This window comes from Mesocricetus auratus, unplaced genomic scaffold (assembly GCF_017639785.1).
Source record: "Mesocricetus auratus isolate SY011 unplaced genomic scaffold, BCM_Maur_2.0 Super-Scaffold_4256, whole genome shotgun sequence".
In the NCBI taxonomy this organism is placed as follows: domain Eukaryota; kingdom Metazoa; phylum Chordata; class Mammalia; order Rodentia; family Cricetidae; genus Mesocricetus; species Mesocricetus auratus.
Window position 1 is genome coordinate 58,244,467 of NW_024429182.1, and position 13,660 is coordinate 58,258,126.

At 47.2% G+C, this 13,660-nt stretch overlaps 1 protein-coding gene and 1 long non-coding RNA gene across 2 annotated transcripts in view; one reads left to right on the plus strand and one right to left on the minus strand.

The window, feature by feature from the left end:
* The first annotated feature begins 2,550 nt into the window (after positions 1-2,550).
* The window catches only part of Chid1 (chitinase domain containing 1), a 37,215-nt gene continuing 26,105 nt past the window's right edge, over positions 2,551-13,660 (plus strand). Inside the window, exons 1-4 of the mRNA XM_005064196.4 lie at positions 2,551-2,670; positions 9,991-10,144; positions 12,128-12,277; positions 13,074-13,206. Coding sequence (XP_005064253.1) covers positions 10,034-10,144; positions 12,128-12,277; positions 13,074-13,206 — 394 coding nt within the window. The 5' untranslated portion in view covers positions 2,551-2,670; positions 9,991-10,033. The remainder of the gene's footprint in view (positions 2,671-9,990; positions 10,145-12,127; positions 12,278-13,073; positions 13,207-13,660) is intronic.
* On the minus strand, positions 11,051-13,173 carry LOC121142159. The gene is made up of 2 exons (XR_005879134.1): positions 13,040-13,173; positions 11,051-12,369 (listed from the first exon to the last, which is right to left on the minus strand). It is a non-coding gene; the product is annotated as an uncharacterized LOC121142159 (long non-coding RNA).

Consider the following 13,660-nt stretch of genomic DNA (forward strand, 5'->3'; position numbering starts at 1 on the left):
ATCAAACACAGTTAAATATAAATAAACATTTTCACCAGACGATGATGTTGCAAACCTTTAATCTTAGCGCTCGGGTGGCAGTGGGATCTCTGTGAATTCTGAGGCCAGCCTGGTCTACAGAACAAGTCCCAGGACAGCCAAGGCTACACAGAGAAACCCTGCCTTGAAAAACATAAATAAATAAATAAAAACAAGCATTTTCAACATTTTAGAATGAACATATATGTATGTATATATTGGTACATAACCCAGGCTTGCTTTGTATTTGTAGCTGTCCTCCTATATCTGCCTCCTAAGTGCTGATATTACAGAGGCATGTACCACCACATCTGACCTAAATTTTGAAAATAAACATTTTTTGTAACTTTGTTGAAATGAGCAACAAGATGTCAGGAATTTCAAGAACTTGAATTAAAAAAAAAAAACAATTCCTTGGGCCAAGGAGGTGGCTTAAGTGGGTAAAGGCACTTGATTAAAAACCTGGCAACCTGGGCTGGAGAAATGGCTCAGCTGTTAAAGGCTAGGCTCACAACCAAAAATAAAAACCTAGCAACCTTAGATTCATCCCCAGAAACCTCATGGGGGAAGGAGAGTCGATTCCCAAAAGTCCTTTGACATCCTCACACCTCCTGCTGTTGCATGCTGCGCGCGCCTGAGCACGCGCGCGCGCGCACGCACACACACACACACACACACACACACACACACACCAGGGATCTTGCAGCTTGGTCCAGCTGTGTATGTGGGGGGACAGAGGGACAGATGTTTTTTGTGCTGGCATCTCCTGAGCATCTATCCAATGGAGCCCTGCAGAGGCAATCTTGGGCTCTTTGCTTTCTGTTCTTAGCAACACAGACCAGGAACAGAATTCTTTTTTTTTTTTTTTTTTTTTTTTTTGGTTTTTACGAGACAGGGTTTCTCTGTATTGTTTTGGAGGTTATCGGTCCAGCCCGGCCTCGAACTCACAGAGATCTGCCTGCCTCTGCCTCCCGAGTGCTGGGATTAAAGGCGTGCGCCACAACCGCCCGGCCAGGAACAGAATTCTTAATGGACTTTGCAAGTTTATAACTCAGAGATCTCTGACCTCAACTGGCTTCTCCCGTGGCCAAATGCCTTTGCTGTCTTAGAACAAAGTTGGTCTCAGCCAGTGAGTGGTGATACATGCCTTTAATCCGAGCACTCCGGAAGCAGAGGCAAGCAGATCTCTGTGAATTTGAGGCCAGTCTGGCATGAATTCCAGGACAGCCAGAGCTACACAGAGAAACCCTGTCTCGAAAAAAAAAAAAAAGCAGACAGACAAATAAAAAAGAATGCTGTTCTCATTAGTATCGCCAGAACCACACAATTCTCATGACATCCAGTGTAGTCTATTGGGACCCTCTCCAGATCTTGCCCCACCCCACTTCGAGTCATCATTCTGGGCATTTCTTCACAGTAGGGTGTTGAGCTGGATGCCAGGAAAGCAGGTGGCGATGCACAGCATGCCTTAGCACACATGCCCAGCCCCACTTCTGTAGAAAAATTTGGGGAAGAGAAAGGAGGAAACGTGATTGGGAAGGAAGAACACAAAACTCAAGTCAGTGAGAAAACTCTGCAGCGGCAGGAATAGGGAAACAGCCGCACTGCGAACTCTGGAACAGGCCTTGGTGGAGTGGGGCGGAGGGTTTAACCGGGTGTGTACAGGCCGAATGTGGTTTTCTGCAGGAAACTGCTGGGAACAGCAAGGGAGGGGGAGGTGGGGACCAGTCAGCTTGATGAAAAAATAAAAATGCTGGTCACGTGTGCATTCAACCCACTCGAAGTGTCTGGGCTCCTCTTGTTAAGGGTGAGATGGGGGTGGAGAGAGTGTTGTCTGCCTCTGTGGGTTCTATCTCCTACAATTTGCATGACCAAAACGAAGCTCTAGGATTTGGACAGGCAGAATGTTTGCTGTGCGAGGGCATTCGGAGAAGGACTTTATGTCGCCTGATGCAGTGTCCCTGCTGGAGGCCGTGTAGTGGACACTGCAGACCTGTGGATGGTGACAGAAATGTGGCATCAGAGGTAATGCAGAGAGAGAAAGGTCCAAGGAAAACCTGGTGCAGAGTGCATGAAATAGGGTCGATCCTGACACACCTGGGAGACTATGGAACTGACCATGCGCATAGTCACCCGCGCTACCCAGCCTTGGCAGGGATAAGTTTCCAAGACCCTCAGGCTGGACGCCTCGGTGGTCGCGAATGTGGACGTGAGGTAGACTTCAGTGCGGGCACTAAGCCAGCCAGCCAGCCAGTAAGCCCGCAGCAGGTGACGCTCAGCAACACCAGGAGCCCTGAGAGGACCTCGGATCTGACTCCACGATCCTGCAGCAGGCCAGACCCTGAGCAATCAGGAGACCGGCTGCAGGAGCGGAAACAGACCCACAGCCACGCAGTCCCCGGCCCGCGCTCCCAGCACTGTCCCTACCCACTCTCCTCCCTTCTCCACCTAGTCTACATCAACAAGGCTCCACCTCTAACCCCGCCCTCCAACCATCTTGGCCCCGCCTCATCCCAGCATGCCGTGCGCATGGCATATAGGAAGCTGGCGTGGCGCAGCGTTAGCGTGTAGCGGCCTGTGGGCGGAACTTCCGGCCCGATGCATCGTCTTCCGGCCGTGCTTGATGGGTCTGGCCGGTGTTCTGACATGAAGGTGAGCCCGGCGGCGGTGGCGACGATGCCTGCTACTTCTTGGACTGCTTCTGCTTCCGCGTCATGATGCGCGAATGCGGGGCAGCGAGGCTCTCCCCGGGCAGAACGGGCAGAGTGTGAGCGGGAAGGACAGCGCGTGAATGAGAGCGAATGGGGGAGATGCGGGTGTGAGGGCGAGGGAGTATGAGAATAAGCGGGACTGAGGTGAGAACGGTGTGTCAGTGTGAGGACGAGCTAGTGTGAGGATAGACAGATGTGAGGGTGAATGTGAGCTAGTGTGAGAATGAGCAGATGTGAGGGTGAGAAAATAGGTGTCCGCGTGAGAGTGAGCGAGTATGTGAGGAAGCGAGCTGGTGTGAAGGCGAGAGGCAGCGTCAGGGCCGGAATGCGTTTGTATGGGAGTGTGTGTGAGATTAGAACAGGCGTGAAGATGAGTGAGTTTATTAGGGTGAGAATGCGTGTGAGGACAGAAGCCACTGTGCCAGAGTGAAAGAGTAAGTGCCTGGTTGAGAGGAAGCGTGGCGGGGAATGTGACATTGTTCTTGTGTGGAAGTGTGAGGGAACTTCAGAGCAAATAGTAACGTGAGAATACGAGAGCGCACACGGCGTTGTGCAGAAATGAGAGCCGGCCGGGATGGCGCGTGACTCTCGGGAGGCAGAGGCAGACAGGTGCATCTCTGTGGGCTCTAAGCCAGCCTGGTCTACAGAGTGAGTTTCAGGACAGCCGGGCTTCATAATGAAACCTTGTCTCAAAAAAAGGGGATGAGAGGAGAATCAGCAGGAAGTGTGTATGAACATCGGCAGGAGTGAGTGTGAGTGTGTGTGCCTGTGCGTGCCTGGGTATAGAGAAGCATGATGGATTAGTGAGTATAAAGCAGTGTAAACAAGAGCCAGTAAGTAAGGTAATGAAGTGAGAGATGTTAAGACTTGTGAGTTAACGTGCAGAACTTGTGGAGTCGGGAGGGGAAGTGTGCAAGCAAGTTAGTGGGGCCATAGTGGAGGCGTGCGCTCAGGGAGGCAGAATGGTAGCTGGTAGACCCAGCCTGCGGTAGGAGGGTTCCTTCAAGTTTGCTGGGTGCACGAGAGGCCTTATTCTCAGCACAGCCTAAAGCCTTAAATACACTGTGCTGGAAATTTTCCAAAGGGCTTTCCACAGGTCACTAGACTGGAGCCCAGGGAGGCCAAGAGACAGTGTGCTTGTGACAGAGCTAAAACTCGAGCCATCTTCTAGCAGTCATGCTTGCATTGCCTTGTGCAGCTGGTCATGGTGTGGTAGCCGCATGCCCCAAGGCTTGGTGGGCTGCCCCCTGTGTGGCCTCCTCATCTGTGAATGGGAATAACACTGGGTCCTGAGCTGTGGAGAGAACTTGTGGGTAACTCACCAGGTTTGGCATGTAACATATGGTCAATAAATGTCACCTGGGGTTGTGATCATCCTGCTTCTTACGACACCTTCATTTCCAATCATACACTCACCTACCTCCTCATATGAACAGTTTGTTCATAAAAGTACAAATGTAGGATATCCATTGTACTTGCTGTAGAGCAGTGAATCTATTCCGAGTACTCAAAGAGCTGAAAGTGTGGCCCGGTGTTTGCTTAGTATTTGTGGAGTCATGGGTTCAAACCTGGTACTAAGAAACTAATAATAAATGGTGGCATAAAAGATACTCAGGGCACATCAGTCGCATGCCTTAAGTCCCTCATTACCAAAGCAGATCAGTCTGAGGGCCAAAGGCCATCTTTTTGTTGTTATTGTTGTTGTTTTGAGATAGGGTCTTGTAGCCCAGCCTGGCCTTGAACTCAACTACATGGGTACAATTGACCTTGTACTCTTGTTTTGGTTTGTTTTTTGAGATTTTATACTCTTAATCTTTCTGCTTCTATCTTCCAAATGCTGCATCACAGACATAACCCATTATGCCCAATCTAAAGCTAATTCTTTCCTTTTTTATTTCCTAAAATGCTTTATTTTATTGTGTATTGTTTTGCAGATATATATATATATGTATATCTGTCAGATCCCCTGGAACTGGAGTTACAAACAGTTGTGAGCTGCCACGTGGGTGCTAGGAATTGAACCCAGATCCTCTGGAAGAGTAGCCGGTGCTCTTAACTGCTGAGCCATCTCTCCAGCCCTCCCCATTATTATGGGTGTGGGATTTTTGCCTCCCTGTATGTCTGTGCTCCTTGTGTGTGCAGTGCTCACAGAGAACAAAAGAGGGCATTGGATCTCCTGGGGCTGGAGTCACAGGCAGCTGTGAGCTGCCATGTAGATGCTAGGAATTGAACTCAGGTCCTCTGGAAAAGCAGCAGCTTAGCCATCTCTCCAGACCCCAAAGCCTAGTTTTGTTTTGTTTTTCCAAGATAGAGTTCCCCTGTGTAGCGTTTGTTTGTTTGTTTTTTTGTTTTTCGAGACAGGGTTTCTCTGTATTGTTTTGGAGGCTGTCCTGGAACTAGCTCTGTAGACCAGGCTGGCCTCGAACTCACAGAGATCCACCTGCCTCTGCCTCCCGAGTGCTGGGATTAAAGGCGTGCGCCACCAACGCCTGGCCCCCCTGTGTAGCTTTTGAGCCTGTTCTGGAACTAGCTCTTGTAGACCAGGCTGGTCTTGAACTCACATAAATCTGCCTGCCTCTGTCTCCCAAGTGCTGGGATTAAAGTTGTGTTCCTCCACTGCCTGGCCAAAAGCTAGTTCTTTTTTTTTTTAATTAATTTGTTTATTATCCATATAGTGTTCTGGAATGCATGCCAGAAGAGAGTATGAGATTTCATTACAGATAGTTGTGAGCTACCATGTGGTTGCTGGGAATTGAACTCAAGACCTCTGGAAGACTAGCCAGTGCTCTTAACTTCTGAGCCATCTCTCCAGCCCCCAAAAGCTAGTTCTTAAAAGAGAACTGAAGTTGACAGTGTATCACAAAGTAGGGTTGACTCTGATTAGCTTTTTAATTCTGCATACCCACAACAGATGTATACACACTATATGCATACATTAATGCATTTTTTGTAGGCAGCATCTGACACTTCTTGTTTTGAATCTGCTTGAAGAAGATTTGAATGCTTTTGTCAGCCTCACTAAGACAGTCCTTCCAGTGCTGTGAATTGTTTTGCTTGTTTGTTTTGTTTTTTGAGACAGGGTTTCTCTGTGTAGCTTTGGAGCCTGTCCTAGAACTCTCTCTGTAGACCAGGCCAGCTTCAAACTCACAGAGATTCACCTGCTTCTGCCTCCCGAGTGCTGGGATTAAAGGCATGCACCACCAATGCCAGGCCCAGTGTTGTGAATTTGTAGCCCCAGAGTTTCAGGACCTATAGCATGTTCTCCATTGTATATAACAGGAGCCAAAACTCAAATAGGTCAAATTCATAACATTCTACACTGCATAATGGGTGTTTTGCCTGAAGGATGGTCATTAATGCTTGAGGACAAAACACATTTTGTTTTTTTTTGTTTGTTTGTTTTTGAGACAAAGTTTCTCTGTGGCCTTGGAGGCTGTCCTGGAACTATCTCTTGTAGACCAGGCTGGTCTTCAGATCACAGAGATCTGCCTGCCTCTGTGCTGGAACTAAAGGCACGGCTCAAAACACATTTTGATGTGAGAATATTGTGATACTCTAGGAGTTTGCTATACAAAGAACACGATGGAGAGTTTACCCTAATGGTCATCAGAGAAGTGGGCATTGGGGGCCATGGAGGGTGCAGTAGCTTGAGCACCCTTCCTATCATAACACATGCCTCACCCATGCACACCCTGGTAGTCTAGAAGGTTGGAGACCCACATTTATGAGCAGTTAGGTACAAGGTAGTAGTATTATGTTGATATGGGTTCTGCCTTGCTGCTAGACACAAACTATTGGACCTATTTTCTTCCTCCATGTGTCCAGATAGGCCCCCACCTTTTTAAAAAAAATTTTAAGTGCACATAGATGTTTGTGTCTGTGAGTGAGCATGTGAGTACAGGTGTTTGTAGAAATCAGAATGGGGTGTCAGATCCGTTGGAGCTGGGATTATAGATGGTTGTGCACACCTGATGTGGATGCTGGTGCCGGGAACCTGACTCTGAGCACAGTAGTGCTTTGAGTTGCTGAGCCATCTCTTCAGCACATCCCATCTCCCTTATTTTTGGTGATGGGTATTTGGGGTTGAATGCAGGGCCTCGTGCATCCTCGGAAAATGCTGAATTACTGAACTACATTCCCAGGCCTTTTTCCTCCTCTTTCTATTTTGAGAAAGGGTCTTGATAAATAATATAGGCTGGCTTAGAAGTCTATATATAGTACAGATAGAACTTAAACTTCAGATTCTTGAATTTCAAGTCCCAGGTTGGTGGGGTTATAGGCCTGGCCCTGCAGGCTACGTTTCTTTCACTCTTCCTGTAGCTATAAAGTCACAGGTCAGAGGGTGAGGAGGTGACGGGCAGAGGGACTTTTCCCTAGGTGAACAGTGGTCCAGCTGTGAGTCTAGGCAACAGATATTAGTAGAGACTTGATCACAGGGAACCTGCATATACTCTCAGTCCTGGACGACTCCAGTTTCTTATTTTCCTTCTGTGACCCAGTTCTTCACCCAAGGGAGAAGCCTTGCTTATGTAGGTGCAGAGGCTAAAGACGTCTCTGGGAAGTAGGGTAGTCACAGCCTCACACTGGCCAAGCAAGCTCTGGGTTTTTCTGGGCCACTGGTCCCAAGCCTATACTGTGGTCAGGATTTCCCATTCCCTGGGGCTGTGGACCACAGTTGTGAAGTCAGGGTAGTGAGCTGGGATAAAGTGAGACATAGAAAGTTATCTCCTAATTCTCATTTTGTCATGGAGGAAAAACTGGTAGGAAGGGAGACCAAGGTGAGAGTCATGGGTCTTATCCCTTTAAACCCCCAGCTTTTAGAGCAGTCAGTGCCTTTGCTGGAGGCGTTAAGCATCCAGCATTATTTTATATACTCTCTCTCTCTCTCTCTCTCTCTCTCTCTCTCTCTCTCTCTCTCTCTCTCTCTCTCTCTCTCTCTCTCTCTCTCTCTCTCTCTCTCTCTCTCTCTCTCTCCAGGGTTTCTCTGTAGTTTTTGGAGGCTTTGAAGACCAGGCTGGCCTCGAACTCACGGAGGTCCGCCTGACTCTGCCTTCCGAGTGCTGGGATTAAAGGCGTGTGTGCCACCACTGCCCTGCACGTGCTTTCTTTATATGCACATAAAAACAAGACTGTTGGGCTAGGATGATGGTATATGCCTATAGTCCTGTCACTTGGGAGGCTGAAGCAGGATGATCTTGATTTGGAGATTAGCTGGGATATTCCTACATGAACCTGTCTCAAGCAAATGACAACAGACTGTGCTGCAGAAATGCCGTTTTGTGGTATTTTTGCAGTGATTACCATCATAGGCACCTCCATGCTTGTTTGTGTTCCAGTATCAGAAGTGCTGGGTCCCTAAGCTTTGTTCCTGTGTGCAGGACATCCTTGGAGTGGAACTTGTAAAAGGAAGGAAGTGTGTGGTGGACAGTGTAATATTTATGGCCAAATTGTCATTCAATGGGCTTTCCCAGCTGAAATTCCCACTTAGCCCAAGAGTTAGTTGTTTTCCCAGGAAGCATTCTTTGTAACCTTTCACATACTGAGTGGAGACACCATCTTATGTTTCATCTGTGTTTCTTTCTTTTCTGGGGTTCTGGGTGTCTCTATATTTGAAACCCATTCTGGTATTTATAATAGGGCATTGTTTACTGGGGTGTCTTTTTGGGTTATTTGTTTGCTTGTTTATTTTTGAGACAGAGTTTCATTTAGCAAGCTGGCTTCCATATCCATCCCTAGTCTTGGAGCTCCTAATCCTCCTGCCTCTGCCTTCCAAGTTCTGGCTTACAGACATGTGCTACCACACCTGGCTTTTTTATTTGTAATATTTCTTTGATCCCAGCATTCAGGAGGCAGAGGCAGGTGGATCTCTAATTCAAAGGCAGTCTGGTTTACAGAGTGAGTTCCAGGCCAGCCAAGGCTACACAAAGAAACTCTGGCTAGAAAAACCAAAAAAATTATTATTATGGATAGTTATGGGTAGAAATTTGTCAAATGTGTCCCAAATAAGTTTTTCTGACTAATTTTGTTAAAATTTTGAGATGGGCTTATTATGTTACCCAAGCTAGCCATGAACTCATTGGGCTCAAGCAGGCTTTGTGTTTCAGCCTCCCTAGTAATGGTGTCCTGCTTTGAAAGTCACACTTTTTTTTGTTTGTTTGCTTGTTTTTTGAGACAGGGTTTCTCTGTGGCTTTAGAGTGTCCTAGAACTAGCTCTTGTAGACCAGGCTGGTCTCAAACTCACAGAGATCTGCCTGCCTCTGCCTCCTGAGTGCTGGGATTAAAGGTGTGCGCCACCATACCTGGCCGAAAGTTACACATTTTTAAAACTGTTTTTATTTCATGTGCATTGGTGTTTTTGCCTGCATGTATGTCTGTGTAAGGCTGTCAGATCCCCTGCAACTAGAGTTACAGACAATTGTGAATTGCCATATAGGAGCTAGGAATTGATCCTGGGATAAGAAGTCAGAGCTAGCTGGGTGGTGGTAGCACACACTTTTAATCCCAATACTCGGGAGGCAGAGGCAGGTGGATCTCTGAGTTTGAGGTCAGCCTGGTCTACAGAGGGAGTTCCAGGACAGCCAGGTTATACAGAGCAACCCTGTCTCGAAAAACAAACAAAAAAGAAGTCAGTGCTCTTAACTGCTGAGCCATCTCTCCAGCCCTGAAAGTTACACATTTTAAAATATTAAATATTAAACTCAGATGATATTTTCTTTTGTAATCTTTCTCCTTATTGGGAAAGGCTTCTCTACCCTGGGATTACATGCATAGTTGTTAATAGCACCTGCTATGGCTTCATTATTTCACACTTTAGCCCCTTTGCTGCTGAGGTTTCTTTTTTTCTTTTTCTTTTGGTTTTTCGAGACAGGGTTTCTCTGTATTGTTTTGGGGGCTGTCCTGGAACTCACTCTGTAGACCAGACTGGCCTTGAACTCACAGAGATCCGCCTGCCTCTGCCTCCCGAGTGCTGGAATTAAAGGTGTGTGCCACCAACTCCCAGCTGAGGTTTCTTTAGATTTGAGGCGATGTGGGAGTCAGTTTTCCTAGTTGTCTGTTTGTGGTTGAGAAGACATCTTTTGAACAGCTTGTGATTGTCCATTGGGACCTGGTGATCTGGGCAGGGAAATCTAGAAGTTCTAGAGATCAGGGCTGGCTTAAGGGCCCTGAGGATTTATGCCCTATTAGATTAGCTTTACTTGTCTAGTTCATGCCATATCTCTGTGCTAGTCGTCTGCCTTCATGTACTCCTTTCTTTCTGCAGCCCCCTGGACCTAGAGGTTGGTTCCTACTGTGACACACCCACCATGTGGCCACTTCTTCATGTCTTCTGGCTTGTTCTGGCCTGTGGCTCTGTTCACACCACCCTGTCAAAGTCAGATGCCAAAAAAGCCGCCTCGAAGACACTGCTGGAAAAGGTAGGGAACTTGAGGTGACGACAGCGGCTAAGACTAACCTGTTCTACCTGGCTGGGGCCTTTGTGAATCAGGACACAGGAGGATCTTGGCTCCTGACTGCTTATACAGCTTTCTGTGACAAACTGGTCGTGTACCAGTAGGCAGCCTGTGTGACTCTGGGGATGAACCTTGCTGAGGCTGTTAGTTTACAGCCTCTGGAAGTAGAGGCAATAGGCTCTTTGGTATCATTACATTCCCTACTCAGACTCTGTATCCTGTGACAATTTCCATCTCCTGTCTGCTTTCATTATCCCATGGTTGTTGAGTTCTCATCTTTACAGACCCAAACTGTGTTTCCATCATGGCTCCTTGTATTGTTTGGGACATTCCTAGGGATTGCAAACCCAAGTGTGGTCCCCCACCCATCTCACTGTTTAGCATCAATAGTCCTGCTGCTGACACAGAACCATACCTATGACCCTGACCTGAACTGATAGATGCTCTGTACTTTGGGGCAGAGAACCCATACAGTGGGCATCTCTATCTGTACTGGATGGTTTTATGTCAACAAGCTAAAGTCATCTGAGAGGAGGGAACCTTAATTAAGAGAATGCCTCCAAAAGATCTGGTTATAAGCAAACCTATAAGGCATTTTCTTAATTAGTAATAGATGGGGGAGGGCCCAAGCCATTGTGGGTGGTGTCATACCTGGGGTTGTGGTCCTGGGTTTTGGGATTAAAGCTATGTATCATCAATGCTTGGTGTGGTCCTGTTTTTTTTTTTTTTTTTTAAGAAAGCTGGCTGAGCCATGATGAGCAAGCCAGTAAGCAGCACTCCTCCATGACTTCTGCATGGACTCCTGTGTCGCGGATGTCACAGTGCAGGTGTGGGTTTATGCGGGTCTGTGGAAAGAAAACTCAGAGACACTTTAAGAATGAATTTAGCTGTTGTGGCTACAGGGGACCTCATTTTTGAGTAACTAAAGTACATTCCCTATGCCCAAGGCATTTTTATATTTCTCAATATTTATACTTTTGCAAATGATTACTTTATGCTCAGAACAACTTGAATGAGGCTTCCAAAAAGACAGTGCCATGTGCAAAGACTGGATTCATCAGGTACCACAATTTTCCAGGTTTCCTGAACCAAGTTTTGTATAGACTTCGTATCCTTGGGAAACTCCCAAACAAGGTTCACACAAGGCGACAAAAGGTATCCAGTAGGTCAAAGAATGGATTATGCTAGGTGCTAGCTCTCTGGAGCTAGGTTAAGTGTGTGGTTAGGGCTAGTTGCTCTTACTGCAGTACCAGGCCAGCTGGATACTGCTACACTCCTGCCTCTGGGTTCCTGCCCTGTTTGTGTTCCTGTTCTGACTTCCTTCAGAGATGAACAATGATATGGAAGTATAAACTAAATAAACCCTTTCCTCCCCAAGTATCTTGGTTCATGGTGTTTCATCACAGCAATAGAAGCCCTAAAACACTGTCTCACAGGGAGTCAAACACTATCAGGGAAGGCTGCAATGAACCCCCAAAGTGTGGATAGAACTGGCAAGGTGAGAATCTGATGGAAGACTTCTAGGAGCAGAGGTGGGGTAGAGGCAGGTGTAATAGCATCCAGATTGGGAGACTCAGATAGGGCTTGACCCATGGGATGGCATATGCTTGACACATCTTCAGTGTTTGGACATAGGGTGCCTAGATGCCCAGTGGTCTGAGGAGTCACTATAGCCTCCTACCAGATCTCTAGCTCAAATTAAGGGTTTAATAGCCCCCAGAAAATGGCTGCTGTGCTCACTGAGTGCCAGAGCCCTTCTGAAATAAGTCATCACTGTGGCCCTAATCCTTTACCCACAAAATCGTCAGATGAGCAATGCCATGTTAATCCAGAGACACGGCCTGTGTCTGAACAGAACAGACCTACTGCTGCCACTGCTGCTTCTGATGCCACATTCCATGCTGAGAACAGATGTCAGATAGCTCTCTTCTCTCCCTTTTGTTTCAGACTCAATTTTCAGATAAACCTGTCCAAGATCGGGGTCTGGTGGTGACGGACGTCAAAGCTGAGGATGTGGTTCTTGAACATCGTAGCTACTGTTCAGCAAGGGCTCGGGAGAGAAACTTTGCTGGAGACATCCTAGGCTATGTCACTCCAGTAAGTCAGGGTTCTGTGGTGTAGAACAGGGCTGTCCTCCTGGCTGGTGTTTTCTCCGCAGGTGCTGCTACTATGCGACTGTAGGAGAAATGCTAGAAGGAAGATGTCAAAGGGAAGGAGCTGGAGAGATGGCTGAGTGGTTAAGAGCACTGGTTGCTCTTCCAGAGGACCCAAGTTCAATCCCTAGCACCTACATGGCAATTCAAAACCTATCTCCAGTCCCAGGGGATCTGATACCATACTCTGGCCTCTATGGGCCCTGCACACATGTCACAGCACAGACAAAAATGCTCCTACACATAATTCTTTAGCTAGGCAGTGGTGGCACATGCCTTTAATCCCAGCACAAGGGAGGCAGGGGCAGGAGGATCTTTTACAGAGCTAGTTCCAGGACAGCCAGGGCTACATAAAAAACCCTGTCACAAACAAACAAAAAGATGTCAGAGGGAAGGGTACCAGGGATTTCTTGGGGCTTGCTTCTTGTGGCTTCAGGCGACCCCTATCAATTTCTCCTGAGTGTAGAGGGAGACTCTAGGACTGTCTAGCTCAGGGTGGGGTCTTGTAGAACCCTGGTGAAGGGACATTGGTGCAGAGCCCAGGTGGTGGGTTACATACAATCCCAGTAGTTTTGCAGAATGGGAGAGGAAAACCTAGGCAGGGATTGACGGCAGCTCAAGTCCAGCACTGTTGATACTGATGACTGTCCTGAGCATGTCCAAAGCATCATGTGACAGCAGCATTGGCAATTCAGTATACATTTACCTGTTCTTTGTTTCCGCTCTCTCTCTTCTGCCAGTGGAACAGCCACGGCTATGATGTTGCCAAGGTCTTTGGGAGCAAGTTCACACACATCTCACCAGTCTGGCTGCAGCTAAAGAGACGTGGTCGTGAGATGTTCGAAATCACAGGCCTCCATGATGTGGACCAAGGTTTTCCCACTTCCTTTTTATCTGTGCTAGAAGAGTATGATAGTGTGCAAATGTGCCTGTGTGAGTATAAAAGTGTAGTGGGTGTGGATGTATGAAAGTATGTGACTCTGGTTATGTGCTTTCTTTGTTTTGTTTTGAAACAGGGTTTTACTTTGTAGCTCTGGCTGCCCTGGCATTCCAGGCTGGCCTTGAAATCACAAAGGTCCACCTGCCTCTGCCTCCCAAATGCTAGGATTAAAGGCATGCACCACCACACCTAGCTAGGTTATGTATTATGACTAGTGAATATTAGTGTAAATGTATATAAATATATCGATTATGACTCTGCTGTTATAGGCCTGTAATCCCTGCTACTCAGGAGGTTGAAGCAGGAGAATTACAAGTTCAAGGCCTATCTGTGTGTGACTCTGGATGTGATTATAGGAGTATCACCCTAAGAGATGTCAAGTGTGAC